Source organism: Salvia miltiorrhiza, chromosome 3, assembly GCF_028751815.1.
Source record: "Salvia miltiorrhiza cultivar Shanhuang (shh) chromosome 3, IMPLAD_Smil_shh, whole genome shotgun sequence".
Taxonomy (NCBI): Eukaryota; Viridiplantae; Streptophyta; class Magnoliopsida; order Lamiales; family Lamiaceae; genus Salvia; species Salvia miltiorrhiza.
In genome coordinates this window covers 56,581,929-56,598,645 of record NC_080389.1, presented here as the reverse complement: position 1 = coordinate 56,598,645, position 16,717 = coordinate 56,581,929, and the positions used below count along the sequence as shown (strand labels likewise).

Here is a 16,717-nt window from a genome sequence, read left to right as displayed (position 1 = left end):
TTTTAATTTGAGATCGGGAGATGATAATTATTACCTGAACTAAGAACATAGAACACATTTATTTTAATTCTGAAGGGAATTGATAACTGTGAGGGCGTTAATCCTAGGAACTTTTAGGAGTAGTTACATGTTAGAAGTGCGATCCAGGGATGGTAGCCTTGCATGTAATCAACGGTTTGTATGCCACGGGAGTGGGTATGGACTAGCTTAGAGATTGTCTTAGGAATCATCTTATTAATTGAATTGAACATGTTAGTTAGGAGAATCTGTTGAAACCTTTGCCTTGGGAAATCTTCTCTTTTCTGTTTTTTTGTTTCACAGCTTGATTTACTTTGTTTCCTGTTATTTATTTATTTATTTTTGAAAACAAAACTCTTAATTTCGTTTGTCCAGATAGAGTAGAATAATTTAGGATAGGAATTGGTAAATTCAGTCTCTGTGGAATACGACCTTGCTTGCTACTGTACACAATTGCACCCGTACACTTGCGGCGTGTTAAAATAAAATAGCGAACAAGTTTTTGGCGCCGTTGCCGGAGACTGATTTTATCAGTACTTTCTGTTAATTATTTGATACTAATCTGGATTTTTATTTCTGTTTATTTAAATTCTGTTCTTTATTTGTCCTGTGGTCCTTATTTTTGGTTCTGAAGTTTGCTAGGTAGTTCTATGGCTACCGTAGAAGAAGTTCGTGCTCTCAAGGAGCAACTGCAGCGTTTGATTGAGGCGCAGGAAAACCACGAGGCTCGGAACCAGCTTCCCATCAATGAGACATTCACTCCGCAGTATCAGTATTACGAGCCTCCAAGAGTCAACGCAAATAATTTTGAGCTCAAGACTGGTTTGATCACGATGGTGCAGCAAAACCAGTATGGAGGTAAAGCCGTGGAGGACCCAAATGCGCATCTGGCGCAATTCTTGGAGTTGTGCAGCACCGTCAAGATGAACAGAGTCCCAGATGACATCATACGACTCCGCCTTTTTCCATTCTCACTCCGGGATAAGGCAAAGTCATGGTATCAAACTTTGCAGCTGGGAGCTAATCCGGTATGGGGGGATGTGGCGGATCTTTTCCTGCGGAAGTTCCATCCTCCCGGGCTCACATTGAAGTTAAAGATGGAGATCCTCCAATTCCAACAGTTCGATGGAGAGACACTAGCAGAGACATGGGAGAGATACCAGGAAAAGTTGAGGAAGTGCCCGTCCCATGGCTTTGATGAGGGGACTCTGGTGGTCATGTTTTATAACGCTTGTGGAGAGCGCACCAGGATGTTCATGGATACAGCTGCAGGGGGCTCATTGCTCAAGAAGGGGAGTTCTGAAGCTATGGAGATCATTGAGAGCATGGCCACCACGAGCTATCAATGGCCATCCGAGAGAGTTCACTTGAAGAAAGTTGCTGCTACCTCCAGTTCGGACCCTATGGCATTGATTTTGACTCAGCTGGCAGAGATGAACTCGAAGATCAATGCGATGACTATTGGCAATTCTGAGCCAGCTGTAGAGATCCCGACAGGCGTAGAAGACGTCAACTACATCAATGACAGAAACTATGGGAACTTTCAGCATGGGCAACAGGGTGGATACAATAGTGGACAGCAGTTTCATCATGGAGGGCGTCCACATCCCAATTTGGCTTATGGGAATCCGAATAATGCGCTTCAGGCTCCACCAGGCTTCTCTGTCACCAATGGAGTCATCAATGAGGAGAAGAAGCCTAATTTGGAAGAGCTGCTGATGAAGTTCATATCCAAATCAGACGAGAGGATGGAAAAGCTAGAGTCCAATGCTGTTGCTGTGGGGACTCAAATGAAGATGTTCGAGACCCTATTGGGTCAAATAGCCACTGCCGTCAACAAACTCCAACAGTCGGGCAATCTCATGAACAATGCCAAGGTGAATCCAAAGGAGCAGTGCATGGCCATTGGAGTAAAGAGTGAAGTCACCTCTGAAGGTAGCCATGGATCTCGTGAGATGGAGAGAGGAGAGCTATCGTGGAGAGTCCATGAGGAAGGTCGACGACTCCCACCTCATCTGCGTCCTCCAGGGTGGATGCCGTTTCCCCAACGTCATTTTAAGATGGTTGATCTGCCGAGCGGGACTACACAGGAAGGGGTCATGACGGCAAAAGATGAGAGTGCACGGCTGATTGAGAAAAAAGCTGAGGAGGTCACTGTTGAGGTTTCTGGCAGAAAGAAGGATGAAAAGCAGACATCTACTTCGCCAGCAACTGTGACTATACCTTTCCCTCAACGCCATAAGAAAGAAAGGATGAAAGAGCGGCTCTCTAAGTTTTTAGAGATCTTTAAGAAGGTGAACATCAACATCCCGTTGGTGGAGATGTTACTAGAGATGCCGCAGTATGCCAAATTCCTCAAGGACATAGTCTCGCGAAAGAAGAAGTTGGGAGAGTTTGAGACGGTAAATCTCAATGAAGAATGCAGCGCAATCTTGCAGAGGAAGCTGCCGACGAAGATTAAAGATCCGGGCAGCTTCACACTTTCCTGCATTATTGGAGGCCAGCATTTCGGAAGGTCACTCTGCGACCTGGGGGCGAGCATAAATCTCATGCCGTTATCTGTTTTCAATCAGCTGGCTATTGGAGAGTTGAAGCCGACATCAATAAGGATACAGATGGCGGACAGGTCGGTCACTTATCCTCGTGGAATTGTGGAGAACTTGCTCGTGAAGGTGGGGGATTTCATTCTCCCTGCCGATTTTGTGGTTTTAGACATTGAAGATGACAACAAAATCCCGCTGATTTTGGGGCGTCCGTTCCTTGCAACGGGAAGAGCTTTAATTGATGTGGAGAAAGGAGAGCTCACACTGCGAGTGCATGATGAGAGCCAAACTTTCTATGTCTATGAACCATACCGCATCCACAAGGACGAAGTGCCCAAGAAAGCAAAGGATCCGGGAACGGTAAGTGTTGATGTTTTTAATACATTTGATACGGATCCTTTTTCTTGGCAGGACCCAGGTGATCGGAAGTTGAAAGGAGGCATTTTGGCTGGCAAGAGTGGAGCATGGAACAGCTGTTCGCAGCACTGCTTGTACCAGCCACCTTGAAGAGTTTACTGTTCTGTCGAGCTAACGACGTTAAAAATAGCGCTTATTGGGAGGCAACCCAATTTTTGGTTAGTTTGTTCCTTTTTGTTTGTTTTTTTGTTTTCGTGCCCCACAAATCATTTTCAAACTTATTCTCCTTAGTGGTGAATAAGTTTGGGGGGATGTGTCTTTGTGGTGCACTTTTTGTTTTGATTGTTTTTGTTTTGTCGTTGAGTTTGTTTTAGTCTTGCCTTGGTAGTTTCTCTGTGATGTTACCTTGATGATGATGTGAGTAGTGTAGAGATTGTTTGGATAACTGGTTCATGATGATTTCTGTTTAAAACTTGTGAAATTGAATGCGTTTGTGTCGATATTGTTGAGATTGAGCATGAATGATGAATGATAAGCATGGTCTCTGTGTGCTTGCAATCAATGAAATAAGTTGTGAGATTTGAGCCTTGACTGCCATTATTTTTACAGTCTTATTTCTTATTCTTGAGTGATTGTTCGAGCATGCTTGTGTCTCACTAGAACTTGTCTTGGTTTCTCCCTCGATGTCACATAGTGTGCTTAATAACTTTGAGATGATAGAAGGTCATCTTTGCTAGCCTATTTATCCCTTATTTGTCCTATATCTTTATATGATCCTAGTTCACCCCCTTTGAGCCTTATTTTTCCTTATTCTTTGATTTAACTATGGGTGGGAGCTTGGAGATTATTTGATAGGAGATAATTGGGTTGTGGAGATGAATGATCATGAGTTATGTTTTGTGGTTTTAAATTGAAAATCCTAGTACCCTACAAGTCATTCAAAATTAAAAAAAAAATAAAAAAAAAAAGAGAAAAGAGGAAAGAAAAGAAAGAAAAAAAGTGAGAAAATTGGAAAAATGGGTACGTAGGATGCATTAGAAAGTCATAATATCATGAGAAATAATTGTTGTGTTGTGGTGGATTACATATTAAAAAATTTGGTTTTGTGGAAGGTGGAGGATAGATTTGAATAAGAATGCTATAAGGTTGGTGATAAACATGCATTTTTACCTCTTGGTGTGTCATTTTTGATTCTTAGTTGTGAGGATTTTGTGTGTTTGATGGTCTATTTGAGCTTATATTCGTTTATGGTCAAGAACTTGTTACTTGCTTGTGTTTGAACGAATTTTCAGAAATAATGAAGCAGAATTTTGAAGAATTAGCTGAAATACAAGTTGTAGTTCGTCTCGATAGGAGTTCGTGAGCGCAAACGGATCATAAATCGAAGCTCGGATGAGGGAGAACGAGCCAAAACAAAATCGCTGCGCAAAGTTGTCAGAAGTTCTGTTTCCTCGCGCGGGCTGGAGGCGCGGCCGCGCGAGTCGCCGTTTTTCCGCACAAAATTCATTTTTTTAGCGATTTTGGGTATTTTTGAGAGCTACTTGACCTAGGGCATATAAATACTCCCCAAGAACTTATTCTCTGCAATCTTTTATCACTTTGTATCATATTTTACTTTTCCTGAGAGCTGAGAGAGACGGAAAACGGAGCGAGAGCAAGAACTGAAGATTCTCAATTCTACTACGGTTTTTCTTGTGGATGTTTATTTGTTTTATTGAGAATTGTATTCTAGTTCATATGTCTATGTGTGGCTAGAATCCCCTTTTCCCAGGGTTTAGGGAGTAGACATGATTTGAATTTCTGACTGTTTGATTCAATTAATTGAGATTGTTTTTCCTTTTTATGTTCTTGTTACAATTGTTTGCTTTATTGATTGGCCACCAATTTAGCATAATCATAGGTTTTAATTTGAGATCGGGAGATGATAATTATTACCTGAACTAAGAACATAGAACACATTTATTTTAATTCTGAAGGGAATTGATAACTGTGAGGGCGTTAATCCTAGGAACTTTTAGGAGTAGTTACATGTTAGAAGTGCGATCCATGGATGGTAGCCTTGCATGTAATCAACGGTTTGTATGCCACGGGAGTGGGTATGGACTAGCTTAGAGATTGTCTTAGGAATCATCTTATTAATTGAATTGAACATGTTAGTTAGGAGAATCTGTTGAAACCTTTGCCTTGGGAAATCTTCTCTTTTCTGTTTCTTTGTTTCACAGCTTGATTTACTTTGTTTCCTGTTATTTATTTATTTATTTTTGAAAACAAAACTCTTAATTTCGTTTGTCCAGATAGAGTAGAATAATTTAGGATAGGAATTGATAAATTCAGTCTCTGTGGAATACGACATTGCTTGCTACTGTACATAATTGCACCCGTACACTTGCAGCGTGTTAAAATAAAATAGCGAACAATCTACACCATTGATCTAATCATAATTTAATGGTTGAGATTTAATCTTAGAGAAATAGTATGAAAAATTATGAATTATGTAGAATTTGTTGTGTATATGTCTGAATTTCAAAAATGAACTTTGATACTTATGGGATTAAAACTCAGGACCATGTATTCATCCAACAAGGTGATAAATCAACCGTAGATCTTGATGATCTAATGGCTGAAAATTGTTCATATTTTATATTTTAAGAAGTATTTTTATTTTAGTCCACTGCTATATATATGTGTGTGTGTGTGTGTTTGTGTGTATATATATATATATATATATATATATAGTTGGTTCCGCTAGTACCGTATCATTAAGTAGTATGTAGTACCAAATTTAGACCACACATTGTTTGCATGTGGTGCCCTAAGAACGCGACACATGATAGAGGGCTTGCAAAGCAAAATACACGTAGGGTAAAATAGGAATACAAGTTTCAGATATTTGGGGAAAGCAAAGAGTCTCAAATTGTAAATTGCATGACATATATAAAAATCTTGATACAAAATATATACTCTCTCTGTCCCAATTGAATGGGACATGTTTTCTTATTTGGACATCCCATTTTAATAGACCACTTTCTAAAATGAAAATCAATACATAACTCATTATTTATATCAAATGTCATTGTGACTCATGCATAACTGTCTCTCCTATCACTTAAGAAATAATACACTTCCCTCCTTTTCTTTCTTGTCTCATTTTCTTTTTTTTTTGTCGTTTCATTCTTCTTGTCTTATTTTCATAAAAAGTACTCCTTTTGTTCTAATTAAATTGATCAATATTCTATTTTGGGTCATCTCAACTAAGCTGATCAATTTTTTTGATATGGAATAAATATAAGCCATGAAACATCTAATCATTTATTCATTTTATTATCAAACACACTTAAAATACTAATTTTTTAAATTCCGTGTCGTAAAGAAATTGATCAACTTAGCTGGGACAAAGAGAGTAATAATAACCCTTCAAAATGAGTTCTATTTATTTTAACTGATTTATATATATATATATATATATATATATATATATTTAAATTCTCGTATCGAAAAGAAATAAAATAAGAAGAATGAGACGAATGAGTATATTCATTTATCTCTCTCGCTCTTTTTAACATAGTATATATTTTCAAAATATAAAAATATTTTTATCTCCAATTATATTATTAATTATTCTTATTAATGCACACAGACGCACAGTTGGTCCCCACCCCCCAAACACACACACCACCACGTTATGTATCTTTGCCACATCTTACGTCAATTTCTGATAGATTTGGTGAGCAGGTTGCATTAGTCGTTGAAATTAGTAAAAAAATGCGTTACGCCTCGAGCCGGATGCTCATTTATTACCCCTTTATTTACTTATCTATCGTCCTCTATTTATCAATGTTCTATCACTATCGACTCCTTGCACCTCAAATTTTGAGTACAAATTCCATTTTAGATATTCATTTTTATATATTCTTGTGCTCCTTATGTAGTTATGTTACTTTCAATTTATACAACGTATGTATTTAAAATACAGTCTAATAGAAAATAATTACTTCATCTGTCTCATTTATCTTGAGACAAAAATTTTGAACTAAGAAATTTAAATAACTTTTGGACTATAGTATTTAGTATGTTAAGTGTAAATTTCTTTATTTAATACTATTAATATATTAAAAAAAATGTGGTAGTTGGAAAAGTGAATAAAGGGTAAAAATTTTGTTAAATAAAATGTTTCAAGGTAGGCATGACGATTCAAAAAGGAAAATGTCTATAGGACGCATGGTTATTAACAATTGTTCTCCAAAATTAATTAAGTATTTATAGTAACTTCATGTTTTTATTGTGGGACAAAAGTTTGCATATCCACCAAATTCAATTATTCTAAGATTTCAGTAGTTAACTTTGTAGGTGATTGGTATAATGGAATGTAATGAGTGTGGAATGGAATGAAGATGGAAAATGAATGACAAACTTTGGTGATTCCTATGCTTGGTATGTACAAGGAATACCAAATGAATGGAATTGTGGATTCTCAAAAAAAAAAAAAAAAGGAATGAAATTGTAATTCTTTGTTTGATTCCATTCTTATGATTGATAGTTAGAAATAAAGTTTATGAATTGAATGAAATTATTTTATTTTACTAATTTACCTTTTAACAAAATTATAAATATAATTGAGTAGATAAATATTTTATTGATCTATTTCACGAATAACATTTGCAAAAATATAAATTAAAATGGTAATTTTGTAGATGTGAAATATAGTTCTATAGGATATACATTTTTTTGCTAAAAGTAAAAAAAAAAAAATCGATTGTCGATAGATAGATTTAAGTACTTGTAATTCTAATTTTCTTCTTTAACTTTATAGAACTTACGTTTGAATTAATTAATACTTACTTGTGTTAAGACTAAATAGTATTAAGGAGTCCATAAAATTTAGCATAAATTTCACAAAGTATTATTTTTATACACATATTTAAACCGTAAGCATATCAATTTTCATTTAAAAATAAAATTATTTAAGTAAAAAAATATATATCTATAAATTTCACAAATACATAGAATCATATTGTATATGATTATGTAATGTGTTGCATCAATTTCAATCTATATATTAGATTGTTGCTTATATAAAGTTGATAATATTTTATTTTCTTAAAAAAAATATTTTTTAATTCAGAAAAATACTTTTTATATTTTGAGTTAAATAATAATAATAATAATAATAATAATAATAATAATAATAATAATAATAATAATAATAATAATAATAATAATAATAATAATAATAATAATAATAATAATAATAATGTATGTTTCATACAAATATACATGTCAAAACTTAAATTTAGAATGATTAAGAATGGAATGAAATGACTAATACCAAAGTAAGTGGAAGGAATGGTGATTCCCATGAATGTAGGAACGGTAATTCCAAATGGAATGGTGATTCCTACAAAGAAAATATACAAAGCAAATGAATGGAAGCAAGGTAGGAATCACCATTTCATTCCATTATACAAATCACTTCCTAATTACTTGTTCATCTAAATGGATTGGAGTTCATGAAATAGAAGACGTAAGTACTAGAGATGATAACACAAGTCGAGATCGTCCTTTTCCACATTTGCATGACAGTAAGAGGGTGCAACCTCTCTATGAGCATTTGCATCTACAATTTCTCCATTGGGTGATCTGCAAACCCCATAGTGGATGAATGTTTGCGTTAAAGGATTTGGCTTTAGTAAGGAAATGATACTTTTGATGAGTTTAGGAGAATGATAGTTTGGAAGAAATTATGTTTGGAGAATGCATGGAGCTTTTCAAAAGTGATATGTCTTTGAAAAATTAAGCTCTTGTATTTACAGCATGAGGCTTTGTAATGCGTGTAGAAAACACTCTGCAAGTGGCGGTGGCTACGCCAAAGCCTTTCTTCACACGTCTGTTATCTTTTCTTTATGTTTTCTCAGATGTGATACGCCAGCTTTTTAGCCATGCATTTTGAAGAATTATGTATGCAGTCTCAATAAGATTTGACTTAGTCAATGGCTAAATTAGACTCTTATGTGATTTTCAAGACAATATTTGCTTTATGTCATGAAATTAGTAGTGATATTTTCGAAAAGAAAACCTTCAGATTAAATACATATGCAACATGTCAAATCAATTTATGTGAAACAACCTAGAGATAATGGAATTCATGACACTTAGTAACAATAAATTCAAATATTCAAATGTATATTTGCATTTAAGAGTACTCATAAATAAGTCTGAATTTAAACTAGTTTGCTAATGTAGTAATCAATAGATACCACTTTAGTCGTCAATTGTTGAGCTTATCAAACTGTACATTTTGCATTATAGAGGTGACTTATCAGCATGTGTTGCCACTTGCTTCAACATTATTCATAACATTGTCTTTAGTTTGATCATCTTAACTGATCAGCATGCTGATCAGTTTGTCGACTAGTCTGGCTGATGAGGAGTCACTTTAGGTTCTCTGATTTTTGTCTATTTGATTGGTCTTTTCTTAGTTGACTGATCAGTCGCAGCTAGGGCCTGAACATCAGTTTCTGAAAATGTGATGATTGCCAGGCAGATCAGCTTGATCGATAAGTTTGTCAAACTAATATTGCATTGATGGAGCTTTTGCATTGTTAGCTTGAGGCTTGAGCTGGTTACATTGTTGATGTTGTTCCCTCTGGTTTTAAGGCAATGTCTGCAGGTAAGATCAGAGGGATGCTCATCACTTCAACTTCATCTTCAACTTCATTGATACCAACTGTCGATGTGGTAGTTTGAGCTGGTATACTTCTGCTAATTCTTGATTCAACATCTTGAAGTTTATCTTCATCTTCACGCTTTGAGATTTCGTTTGCATGATACCAAGTGTTGGTATGCTAATTGATTTCAGTTGTTAGTGAAGAAAATTTTCTCTACAATTATGATTGTTGATGAGCCGATGTTCCTTGAAATTAGGTTGCTTGTTATTGAACATTGAATAGGTCTTTCTGAATTCCTCAGCATAAGCAACTTGAGTTGTAGCGGTTGAGTTGACATCGAGCTTAATAATATTCCCTCTTGATGTAAGATGTGTACTTCTGAGGTTGTTGGGAAGAGTTCATCTTGTTAGCACGATCTTGTGAAGTTTATTTCTTTGATTTAGCTTTTATCCCTTTATGAGCTCCATGTTGATTTTCTTAGAGCATCATTCTTCAACATGGAGTCTTCACAGCTTCATACTGTCCAGTTGGATCATTGAAGGTACCAGTTGTTGGATATATTCAGCATGATGATCCCCGATGCTCCTTCTTTCCTGAAGAAGCAATGTTGATTGGACCAACTTGAGATATTTTCAGTGAGCTGTATACTTGACTTCTTTCGTTTGAAGTTCCCCCTTAAATGATGATATCACTTGTTGAATTTTTGCAATATATTCCAATGGTTGGTTTCATTATCTTGGAAATGCCAACAGTTGGTGTTGACGTTGGTGAGAAGGATTCTCTGAATGCCAGTTGTGATTATCTATTTATCTATTTTGATATTAGCATCATCTTTCTGATTTTCTGTTGCTCCAACTTGATTTTCTTGTGCTCTCCTTGACTTGAGTTGATTTGTTGGGTGAACAAACGAGTCTTTAAGGAAAATTGGTTGAGCGTTGTGGTTTCTGTCTTCCCAGAACTTCGCTTTGCATCAGCTGATCGTATCATCATTCAATGGATCCTTCGGAGTTATCTTTCATGATCTTTTTTATCTCATCAACATTACTAGATTCTATTGGTTGAAGTTTCTCCTTCAGATAGTCAATCTCATGTTAAGTTTGATTGAATAGATTGAGCGTATTTTCAAGATTTATCTTTAATTATTTCCAATGGTACGACTCAGCCTCAACTAAAATGATTGGAAATAAAGCATTTACTAGAAATAGTCGAGCCTTCACCTCAGCAAACAAGAGTATGACATGCTTGCAACTAAGTAGTGTTTCACATCTTCAGAAAAAATTTCACATTGAAAACGGAGCAAGTTTCAGATTAATCTTCTAATGGTGTGTTTGCTTTTTATTCCTCTAAATGAGGATAACAAAAATTTATGCATTTAAATGTCTCATTTCTTATCCCACATTTTACACAAAAGAGAAGTTCGCCATTTTTCCTTCCTTATTTTCACTTCAAGGAGGGATAATATTATCACACCAAAATAGAGAGATAATATTATCCATCCTTGAAGTGAAAATAGGGAAGAAAAAATGGTGAACTTCTCTTTTGTGTAAAATGTGGAATAAGAAAGGAGGCATTTAAAAACATAAATTTTTGTTATCCATCATTTTCTCATCCATAAAAGTGAACGCACCCTAAAAGTCTACTGTTGTTAAACGATCCCCATTGCAAAAATGTAGTAATCTATACTCCCTCCGTCTTTGAAATAAGTTTCTCTTTTTTCCTTTTTGGGGCGTCCCCCAAATAAGTTTCTCTTTCTTTCGTTCCATTTTTGGACAACTACCCATCACTAATAATACTTTATTTTATTCTTACTTTTCACTTTTTCACCACTCTCAATACTAATTATAACACTTTTTCACATTTTCACCACTCCCAATACTAATTATAACACATTTTCTCCACTTTTCCTTAAAACCCGTGCCGTCCTCAAAGAGAAACTTATTTCAGAGACGGAGGGAGTATATAATTAAACATCGTGCAAAGTACCAAATAGAACACATGAACGGAAATTGACACAAATGTATAAGAGCATCAACAACGGCGGGTGCAATGGCGGGATCGAGCCCGGCCTATCGCACCCGCCAGCGTTGCCGAACCCGGGAGCGATGGAGAGGGAGCAAGCGGGCGCACCGGGTGCGAAGGAGGGGCGGTGGCAACACGCGCCACTTTTCAAGCAAAAAAAAAAAAAATTAAATCCATTGCATCCAAGTGGGTGCAATACCATTGCACTTCTATTGCACCCAACAAAGCTCACGGTTGTTGATGCTCTAACATAATATTCTCCCAAGAACACGCTTTTTACGAAACAAGAACATAAATGCAAGAGCAGAGAGCACATGTTGAAATTGAAGTGCGCTTTTTAAAAGTGAATAATCGATTGACTGAAGCCGGAACGTGAAAGCGTGTGAGACTTGCTGTTTCATATTTATTGCTAATCATAATCCTAAAATCAGTACAAATCATAGTTTGTCACATGGTTTCAAATCACTATTTATTACTAGTTGAGTTCTGAGTGGGCTCGACCGTGCCTGCCCATTTGCGTTTGTCACGCAAAACGTTGCCTCTATATTTTATTTTATCTCATGAAATAATTACTGTTTGCAGATTGATTAGCTTGAATGCACACATTTGCTCTCAAAAGATAAAAAGAAAAAAAAATATTACACTCTTCGTGTGAGTTCGTTCCATAATGAATTTCAAATTCATTTACTCTTACTTTAATCATTGTTCTTCTTTCTGAATGATTGTGATGGACTTGATATCTGCTTAATTCGAAGATAGGGCTCTAAATGAGTCTAGTAGAATTGAATATATATAGTTATTCAAGCTTGTTCCAAAAGATATTGAGTTTTGAAATTATGCACTCCGTGGTTATTTGATTGTTTATCGAGTCTAGTTATATAGTTTAATATTTATGTACTTGTTAATTTGTTTCATTTTTACTTACTGAGCTCCAACTAGAGATGAGTTATAACTTATATGATTATTATTGAACAAAAATTATTATGTTTAAGCTCCTACTAGATGCTTATCAAGTCACAAGCTTCAAATAATTAAATGAACATGAATCAGAGTATCAAGTTGTTGCCTTGTTGGGTTTGATTTTCATGCATGTTTTCAAGTTATTTGGTTTTATTTTCATGCCTATTTCTGAAAATTAAAACTAAAATTAAATTTTTCACTATGCTAACGATCATCGTATATGCCATTACTTGATTTCGATATTAATTAAATACTCCACTATTTTTATTTTAGACTAGCTCCGTAATGTTTTCTCTTAAGGGAAAAGCTCTCTATGTTCTTAGGCACAGCTATTGCCTTTGATTTTTATGTATTATATTTATCTCCTACATTTCCTTGCAAATCGCAACTTTGATCTTTTCAATGAAATTTTAGTCAAAGATTATACTCCTCCCGTCCACCAATTCATGTTCTACTTTTTTTTTTGGTCTGTCCACTCACTACAAGAAAATCTATCGGACTCCGACGGATTTACCGACGGAAATTATTCCGTCTCTATTCTACGACGGAATTACCGACGGAATACCGACAGAAATGAGTTCTTTGATATACCATCGGAATTACCGACGGAATTACGACGGAAAATAGCGCGTTAATTTTGCGGTCAATCAACGACGGAAACAACGACGGATTAACGACGGCACATATTAACGACGGAAATCATTACGTCGTTGTTTCAATTTTTAAATTTTATTTTCTGAATTTTAAAGGAAATAACGACGGAATAGTGTCCGTCGTTGATTTAACGACGGCGGTAACGACGGACAGACGTTATACACTAAAAATAACGACGGAATGGTGTTTCCGTCGGTGGGCCCTAATAAAACTAGGCCACGGGTTTCCCCCTTCTTCAAAATTCATTCATATTTGTAAAAGAGCTCGCCGCCCCTTCATTCTCCAAAATCGACGCCTCTTCCTCAAATCGGACAAACGCCGCCGTTGGAGCTCGCCGAACCTGCGCGCCGCTGGAGAACGCCGTCGATCTGGCCGATTTCCCGCTGAGTTGTTCCCGGTGAAGGTTCGCAGCCGCCGTCCTCTGTTTCGTCTGTAGCGCTCCTCTGCCGGCAGGCTCTCTTCTCCGCCACGACGCCGACTCCGCCACCACACCGTCGACATCGTCCATCAATGTAAGCTTTCAGTTTAATTTTTGAATGTTTGGTTGAATTTTTGAATGTTTGGTTGAAGAACCGATTTGTATTTTTTTTAAGGGGAATTCGGTTGAAGAATCGATTTGTAAACTTTTTAAATCCCAAGTTGCTGATTGTTGCTGTCGGAGAGTGTCGTGCGCCGGAGACTGCCGCCGGAGGCCGTCCTCCTCTGTTCTCGTCTGAAGAGCTCCGCCGCTGCTGCCGAATACTCATCTCCAGGTCAAAATTGTTCTTCAAAATACTCATCTCCGCCGCTGAAGTTCATTTTCTAGCTACTTTAATTACTGTATTTTTTATTCACGATTTTCAAATGCATTAAGAATTCTCATCCATTGCGTATGGTATATATGCTCCAGTATATCTTAAACTAAATGTTTTTTAATTCCACCTTTACTTCTATGGGATGGCCCCGGTGGGGTGGGGTGGGGTGGGGTGGGTTGGTTTGAGATTTGAGGATGACTTCTATAGTGGATAAAAAAATCTATCTTTTACTTCTTGATTAATTTGGTCAATTCCCTACTCGTGCTTTTGTTTCATTTTTTATCATAGTGTGTGTATTTGTAGCTCATTCAATGTCTCAAATGATAAGCGTCGATCAAGAAGAAGCAATAGAAAGTTGAACTAGTTTTCCACTTTGAGTTACATAATAATTAGATTTTTGTTCAATCATGACTACAAAATAATTACATTTTGGTTTAAATGTTGGTTATATTTTTTTGCTTTAAGATAATTCTTTTGTTGATTTGGATTAATTCTTATTTGTAGTATACCACTCCATCCTTGATTCTTGAGGAATAAAGAAACTAGTCGAGGACAACAAGAGAAAAGAACGAGTAAAAAACAAGTAAGTTTTCATGTCATTAATTATCTTTTTTTTTTGCTACTATGGCTCAAATGGTAGCCATAGTGAAAATAATTAAACTTTAGATGAGCATGGTCATGTTACAAGCTTCGATGGTGCTTTATTAGGTCCAAGCTTCTTTCACAATGCATTTGACTATAAAATATTTTGATTGTTGGTTTAATTTCTAATTAATTATGAGTATTCCTCCAGCTAATATATAGCTTGTGGTGCAAATGCTCGTTCTTTTTATGCAATTTTTGTACTCTTTTTTAGGCTATATTTTCTACTATTACTGAGTTCTCATTATATTAAGACTTCTTTTTGCTTAGTGTACTTGATGTTAGCGCAGTACAGTTGGTTATGTGTTGGAACTTATACTTCACTTGTATAGATGATGTTGGAGTAATATGTGTGACAAAATTGAATGTTACAATGACACGTTGCTATAGGACTAATACTAATATTTTGGCTTGTCAGGATGTCTTTGTTGGTATGAAGCTCATGCAGATTGGAGGATTGACCTTGGCTAGAGCAAGAATGGAGCAAGATTGCAGTAAGTAGTAAAATATTAAGTACTTGTTTAAGTATTATTTTTATTGCTCTAATTCTTAAGTATAACTCTTTTTTTTATATATATTATATTGTAGGAAAGAATGGATGAATTAGTTGCTTCTCAGAGTCAGCATGTGGATGATGATTCTGATCCGCCAGAGATCGATATGAACAAGGTGTACGTGGAGGCTGTTAGTGGACTCGACAAAAAGAAGAGAATGTTTGGATTTGGTGGACTTGCAGCCAGCTATAGGAGTAGTGAGCAGTCGAGTGGTACATCTCAGTTTCAGGGCCCTACTGTCAATCCACAACGACTTGTGGATGTGGAGTTGCAGTTGCAGGATGCCTTAGCGGCGATAGAACGTCAGAAAGAGGAGATGAGGCAGAAAGATGAGCAGACCGAGGCTCGATTTGAGGCTCAACAGCGTATGTTCGAGCAGATATTGGCTAGGCTTCCACCTGGACCGACTCCACCCTCTGGACCATCATTTTCACTATTATGTTTGTGTTTTTGTATTTGAATACTTGAATGTTTCTATTATGTTTTTGAACAGTTGGATATTTTATGTTATGTTATGAAGATTTGAATGTCAGTTTAAATTTTAATATTTTACATATTTGGTGTTTTGGAGATTGATATATTGATAATAACAGGACGTCGATAACTAGGAATGGTAAATTATAATTTTTTTTATTATTTTTTTAATTTTTAGCGACGGAATCGTGGTTCGTAGCTAAAAACAGTGCGGCCGAATAGCGACGGAATTTTAATCCGTCGTTAACGTTGGGTAGCTGAATAGCGACGGAAATTCCGTCTGTCGCTAAATAGCGACGGAAATTTCCGTCGCTATTTCCGTCGCTGATTTCTGCCGACGCCTTCGTCGTCTTTTTACCGCCGACGGCCGCGCCGTCGTTGTTTCCGTCGGTAAATTAGCGACGGACACAATTTCCGTCGGTAAAAAACTTAGCGACCACAAATACGGCGACCCGCGGTCGCCGTCGTTGATCACTTTTAGCGACGGAAAATTTGGATTTAGCGACGGAAAATTCCGTCGCTGATTGTCCAGTTTCTTGTAGTGACTAATTCATGTCCTACCCATTTTTAGTAGCTATTTATACATTTTTTAATTAATGGATCCCAATAAACAATACACTTTTTATCCACTCAACTAATAAACAATATATTTTTTCTTAAAACCCGTGTTTCCTCCCCTAGGTCATGAATTAGTGGACGGAGGGAGTATTAGATATAGTTGTTGAGCATGAAAAGTAGGCTTAGAAGCCGATCACTGCATTCTTCGGGAAGGAAAAACTGGATAATATTCTATAGGGTTTCAATGGTTGTTTTTACCAAGATAAAAAATAAAATATAAAATATTTACTATGAAAAAATTATAAAAATGAACTTGTTTTATAGGGTTAATGGAGTACTTATTTTGAGTTTGAAAGAATAAAATTATTCTTACTTACATCACAAAGTTTACTGAAATCACGAATTTCGCTCCACATGCTCGACCAATGCAAGTTGAGCATGTTGAGTATTAACGATAAATGCACTAATGCTCGACATAT

General features: G+C 36.2%; 1 protein-coding gene and 1 long non-coding RNA gene across 2 annotated transcripts; both read left to right on the top strand.

The window, feature by feature from the left end:
- The first annotated feature begins 668 nt into the window (after positions 1-668).
- Positions 669-3,068, top strand: LOC131019037 (uncharacterized). Its single transcript, XM_057947721.1, has 7 exons — positions 669-809; positions 1,443-1,517; positions 1,869-2,013; positions 2,227-2,420; positions 2,592-2,769; positions 2,815-2,921; positions 2,973-3,068. Exons 1-7 carry the CDS (start codon positions 669-671, stop codon positions 3,066-3,068), a joined length of 936 nt encoding a protein of 311 aa, XP_057803704.1.
- Positions 3,069-13,082: 10,014 nt separating this feature from the next.
- On the top strand, positions 13,083-15,760 carry LOC131014612 (uncharacterized). Its single transcript, XR_009098272.1, has 5 exons — positions 13,083-13,728; positions 13,810-13,968; positions 14,515-14,593; positions 15,071-15,146; positions 15,241-15,760. It is a non-coding gene; the product is annotated as an uncharacterized LOC131014612 (long non-coding RNA).
- The last annotated feature ends 957 nt before the right edge of the window (positions 15,761-16,717 follow it).